The sequence below is a fragment of the Zootoca vivipara genome, chromosome 2 (assembly GCF_963506605.1).
Source record: "Zootoca vivipara chromosome 2, rZooViv1.1, whole genome shotgun sequence".
Lineage (NCBI taxonomy): Eukaryota > Metazoa > Chordata > Lepidosauria > Squamata > Lacertidae > Zootoca > Zootoca vivipara.
The window spans coordinates 109,917,179-109,923,359 of record NC_083277.1 but is presented as its reverse complement, the minus strand read 5'-3'; the positions used below and the strand labels follow the sequence as shown (position 1 = coordinate 109,923,359).

General features: G+C 49.4%; 1 protein-coding gene across 1 annotated transcript; it reads left to right on the top strand.

Annotated features, from left to right (window-relative positions):
- The first annotated feature begins 859 nt into the window (after window positions 1-859).
- LOC132591655 (uncharacterized protein K02A2.6-like) lies at window positions 860-5,775 on the top strand. Its single transcript, XM_060271064.1, has 2 exons — window positions 860-3,332; window positions 5,733-5,775. Exons 1-2 carry the CDS (start codon window positions 922-924, stop codon window positions 5,773-5,775), a joined length of 2,454 nt encoding a protein of 817 aa, XP_060127047.1. The 5' UTR covers window positions 860-921.
- The last annotated feature ends 406 nt before the right edge of the window (window positions 5,776-6,181 follow it).

The following is a 6,181-nucleotide window of genomic DNA, read 5'->3' as shown; positions in this document are numbered from 1 at the left end:
GAGACTTTCAAGCTAGCCAAGGCATTACTTGCTCCAGCTAAGCTGAGTGAGACATCTCTCCAAGATATTCTTGCCTGCCTAACAAGCCACTTGGCGCCTACTGAGACCAAGATGGCCCGGCGGATGGAGTTCCATAAGAGGCAGCAGCGTGCTGGGGAGTCTGTATCCACATTTCTGGCTGAACTCCGGAAGCTCGCTCAGCACTGCGGCTTCCAAAATCTGGAAGAGACTCTCCTGGATCGGTTTATTGGGGGTCTGAGCAGCAAGAAAGCCAGAAGACGCATCGTGGCTAAAGAAGAGGTTACCCTTGCTTCAGCCTTGAAGGAGGCCACCGCCACGGAGAATTATGAAAGAGAGGAGCTTGATGCCAGTCGCAAGGCCACTAAGCCACAGATAGAAGTTGCGCATGCCATGGACGAGCTAGAGGCTACTCCAAGCCAGAGCCCAGTCCGTGGGGTTGAGTCGGTGCGTCAGGCCTGCACAGTGCACAGAGATCGCCGAGGCAGTTGCCCAGGTTGTGGCGGAAACCATGAAAGGAAGAGTTGTCGTTTCAGGGATGCTATCTGCCGGACGTGCGGAAAGACGGGTCACATCGCCAGGGTCTGTAGATCGGCGGCGCCGGGAGCGACAGGAGCACCTAGACTGGAGCATCGCAGACCGCCCACAGCAACTCGTTTTCTAAAGGACTGCCACTACGTAACGGAGATCAATGGGAGGGCCGTGCAGTTTCCAGCGCAAGGCAAGGCACACGTCAAGGTGAAGATTGAGGGTCAGCAGTGCGACATGGAGGTGGACTCCGGATCTGCATTCACCATCGTGTCAGACCAGACCGCGAAGACATTCTTCCCCCGGGGTAAGTTGCCCCCTCTGGAGCCCTTTCCGGCAACCTTGCAGTCGTACTCAGCAGGCCGCATCCATGTTATGGGAATGTGTGCCGTGAGAGTACAGTTCCGGGACAAACAGGCTGTACTCAAACTGGTGATTGCGAAGGGCAGTCGCCCCAGTCTCCTGGGCACTGACTGGTTCCCTGCCCTGGGACTGAGTATCTCAGGGCTTAATTCAATCCAAACCTGCCCTGAGATGAGCGAGGTATTATGCAAGGAATTTGCTGGTCTCTTTAATGGAAAACTGGGTTGTTATAAAGGGCCCCCAGTTGACTTCGAGTTGGACCCCGGGGTGGCTCCAATCCGACTCAAACCAAGGCGAGTGCCATTTGCACTGCAACCCAAGATCGAGGCAGAGCTGGATAAATTGGTCAAGCAGGGAGTTCTCTCACCCGTGGACTCTGCTAAGTGGGAGACTCCAATCGTCACGCCCCTTAAAGCAAATGGGGAAGTCAGGATATGTGCAGATTACAAATGTACTATCAATAAGGCACTCAGGGGAAACTCATACCCCATTCCAGTTGTATCACATCTGTTGGCTAAACTGGCTGGGGGCAAGGTGTTCGCCAAAATTGACCTGGCACAAGCTTACCAACAGCTGCCAGTAGCCCCACAATCAGCGGAAGCACAGACTATTGTCACACATAAAGGGGCATTCAGAGTTAACAGATTACAGTTCGGAGTTTGTGTGGCCCCAGGGATTTTTCAAGGGCTCATGGAACGCCTATTAAGAGGTCTGCCGGGGGTCTTGCCATTTTTTGATGACGTTTTGATTGCTGGAAAAGACCCACAGGAACTGGTTGCGCGTGTCCGTGCAGTGTTGCTCAAGTTCAAGGAGGTGGGGTTGCAACTGAAAAAGGAAAAATGCAGTTTTGGGGTGCCAACGGTGGATTTCTTGGGGTTTAAAATTGATGCATCAGGCATCCACCCCACAGATGCTAAGATTAAGGCCATCATCGAGGCACCACGACCACAGAACAAGACGGAGTTGCAGTCATTCCTGGGACTTATTAACTTTTATCATTCGTTCTTACCCCAGAAAGCTTCGGTAGCTGAACCATTACATAGACTATTGCAGAAAAAGAATGTGTGGCGATGGGGGCGGGAGCAGCAGAAGGCTTTTGACTCCTTGCGAGGAATGCTGAGTAGCAGGAGCGTCCTTGCTCATTATGATGAGTCAAAGCCGCTGGTCCTGGCATGTGATGCCTCTCAATACGGTCTGGGGGCTGTGCTGAGTCATAGGGAACCGGATGGGTCGGAAAAGCCCATCTCTTTCTATTCCCGTACGTTGTCGCCCACGGAGCGCAACTATGCTCAAATTGATAAAGAGGCACTGGCTATTGTGTCCGGAATCAAAAGGTTCTATGATTATTTGTACGGTCGCCAATTCTCCATTGAAACGGACCACAAACCACTGTTAGGGTTGTTCAACCCAAACAAACAAACGCCACAAATTCTCTCCCCCAGAATGTTGCGTTGGTCAATATTCCTGAATGGGTTCCAGTACACCTTGACCCATGTGCCGGGGAAACAATTGTGCCATGCTGATGCGCTGAGTCGCTTGCCCCTTCCTGGCGGGAGCAATGAGGATCCTGCTCCGGCGGAGCACATTATGATGCTAGAAACACTTCCGGGGGCTCCTGTAACAGCTACGGATATAGCTGAGAAAACGAGGAAAGATGCTGTTCTCTCCCGTGTGCTCACTTGGGTGGGGAGGGGGTGGCCAGGTGGTCCGCATGAAGAAAAATTCAGGCCTTATGCGACAAGGCAGCACGAATTGTCCATGCATAAGGGTTGTCTCCTATGGGGAGATAGGGTGATCATCCCAGCACCACTGAGAAACAGGGTTCTTGAGACGCTTCACATGGGACACCCGGGAATGGTCAGGATGAAGTCGCTAGCCCGATGTTATGTGTGGTGGCCTGGAATGGACCAGAACATAGAACAATGGGTACGAACATGCAAGGCATGCCAAGAGGTGCGGCCAGAAGTGGCCAGAGCACCAGTCCACTGGTGGGAGCAGTCCAGGACTCCCTGGAGCCGGCTGCACATAGATTTTGCGGGGCCATTCCAAGGGAAGGTCTTTTTGGTTATCGTTGATGCATATTCCAAATGGTTAGAAGTGGCGATGGTCCCTAGCATGGCATCAGCTGCCGTAATCAAGGTGTTGAGGCAGCTGTTTGCTACCCACGGGTTACCTGAGACCATTGTATCAGATAATGGGGCAGCTTTTGTATCCCAAGAATTCAGGGCATTCTTGGCTGATAACTTCATAAGAGGGGTCACATCCGCGCCCTTTCACCCATCCTCCAATGGGCAGGCTGAGCGCATGGTAAGAACAGCCAAAGAATCCATTGCGCGCTTAATGGAGGGTAACTGGTCGGCTCGCATTGCGCGAATGTTATTTTTGCAGCATGCGACGCCGTGTACTGCGACGGGCAAGTCGCCAGCCGAACTGCTCTTAGGTAGAAGACTGGTAACGGTGCTGGATTATGTCCACCCAGATAAAATGCCAAACCGTAATTCAAGAGCAACCCCCCAGGCTGAGACTGACACAACAAGGTATCTCGCCCCTGAAGATCTGGTCTGGGTGAGGAACTATTCACGAGGTCCACGGTGGGTGGCTGGTGTGATCACCCGGGCTAGTGGACCTGTGTCCTATTATGTGACCTTGGAAAATGGGCAAGTTTGGAAGAGACATATAGATCAGCTGAGGCGCCGGGCGCTCAGCAGGGAGGAGTCAGATAATTCATCCCTGGCTAATGACGCACAGCTGCGAGACCAGAGTGAAAATGGTCCAGAGGTGCAGTCACCAGGGGCTTCAGCAAATGAACCAGGGTCTGCTAGTCCTCATGATGACGAGGTACAGGTCGGGGACCCTGAGATGTCTGGGACTCCATCTGTTCCTGATGAAACCCCTATAGCAGCCCCTCCACCACAGGTAACACCCAATCCAGAACCTGCAACACCTGTTGTCAGGAGATCAGGTAGAAGTTGTAGGACCCCACAGTACCTGAGGGATTACGTCTGCTGTGCTCACTAGGGGGGGAGGGGTGTTGTGTATTGAGTCAAAGGATTTTATATCTGTATTATTATTGTCTGTATTTGCATTAGGATAAAGTAACTGCCTTTTGGTCCCAGAGGGTACAGCTACTATTGGTTCATTTAAGCTGCTGTATTTGGATCCTCTGTCTTATTGGTTTCCTCCAAAAGGCAGCACTGTGATTGCGTGATATTGTTCCCTCCAAAATGTATCCCTTCCTAGCTAGTCCCCTGTCCCTATAAATGTAGCTTTCCTCTCCTCAGTCTTCAGTCTTGTTCACTTTAATAAAGAGCTGTTACTAGAGAACTGTCTCCAGCATGTTTTGTCAAGAGAGCTGAAATCACAAACCCCACGTCACAACAACACGGACCCGGGAAAGCTGGGCATTTCCCTTTTGGTGCTGAACGCGACTGGGCCTGTGGCTCCTTCTTCCTGCTAAGCTGAGCTCCAATTGTCCTACTATGTCAGAGCTACAATAGGGCTTAGTCACTCCATTTGTCAGCCTGCCTTGACAGACAGAGCCTTTAACTTTTGGCCTCTTTCAGAAGCAAATTCCTTGTGCGCTGCCTCAGAGGTGGAGTTTCCTGTAGGTTGGGAAACAAAGCTCTTGCGAAACGAACAAAGTATGGCTTGCTGGAGGCAACGGGTCCTGTGTGAATTGTAAGTGAAGTCATACTATTGCTCAGCAGACTCACAGATGGGGATATAACAGGTTGAGAGGGTGTTTGTTTATTATACCTTTTTTAATTTCACATGGAGGGTTGCATCCGATGCAAGTCACCCTATTAGTGCGCAACAGTCCATCTACTCCTCTGCCTGCTACACATGGCCACCAACTGGAATCTGCTCTACAGACACTTTCCCAGCTGCATTTTCACAGGTAGAGATGGATAGGTGACCAACCTTGTGTGTGAGCGAATAAGATAGCTTAAGAAAAGTTATCTGAAGTCCTAAATGTTATCTTCATACCAAAAATGTGGATCTGACTGCAAGATGGCAGTTCCCAGAAGGCCAGTGTGATGCACTCTGGGTAAAATATTGGATGAGTGGTTCCCAGTTGGGGGTCTGGGGACCCCCCGGGGGTCCGTGGAACACACCCAGGGGGGTCCACGGCACCATCCCCTGCCAGGGACTTGCTTATCTTGTTAATTGTTCAGTGAAAGCCACAGTAAAGATCCATGGATTATCCAGCCTCAGCTTGCGCCTGCTTGCTGGCAGGGGGAAAACCTGTGAAAGAGTTTACTGTATTGGATGGCAAGGGAGCTGGGATTGGGCACAAACCTCTGACACAGTTTCTTAGGGCTCTTGGGATTGGAGGGGGGGGCGTGGGGAGAGACACAGAGAGAGTGTGTGTGTTTGCTGCTCCATGGGGTGGATTCATGTGCTTGTTATCATTAAAAAAAAAATTTAAGGGATCCCTTCCCCTTGCTCTCTACGTATTAATTGAAAAGAACGTCTAACTGCTTTCAATGACTACCAAGTTTAAAGGACTCCCCCCACTGCTTGTGTGAACCTTTTCTGTGTGAATCTTGCCTTATGATATGAATTTGGGTTTCATGTCTCATCTTGGAAGTTCAACAGGGGAAAATAGCTAAGCAAATTGCCACTATGCTTAGCAGCAATGCTTTTGTTTAACCCCTGAAAAAGAGGACATATTCTAGAAAAAGAGGTCACATGGCAACCCTACATTTTCTGTAACAGAAGCAGCTGCTGGAGTTTTGCTATATATTATTTCAAACATGATGTTTTGCATGTAAAGTTTAGCTAGGTGTACTGGCTCAAAATGTCCTTTCTCTCACCAACAGTCCCACTTCTACCCAGAGTAAAAACATCAAGCATGACTTGTAGGACTCCCAATTTCACCCCTTTAGTGCCTAACAATACCAGATCACACATTCACACCTCAGATCTAGAATAAATTTGCTCCCAGTCAACCTGTGTTATAGATATATTACATATTGGATTAAATTACACACCGACACTGAATGAATTTCTATCTAAATTACAAATGCATAAAATTATATCCAGATAACTTCCACCTGGGAATGTTCTGAATCCTACAAGAGAAAAAAACAACAGCAGTTAATGGATAATATAAAATATTAACTATTTCATAACTATTAGATGCAGCTAACTTTGCAGTGAAAACCAAGGAAATACCTCTGTTTGGGAGGCAGCCTTAAAAACGTAGCAATGCCTTTAAGAAAAGGGATGAAACGGGTATCAATTTAAGCTAAGTTGAAAAACATCGAAA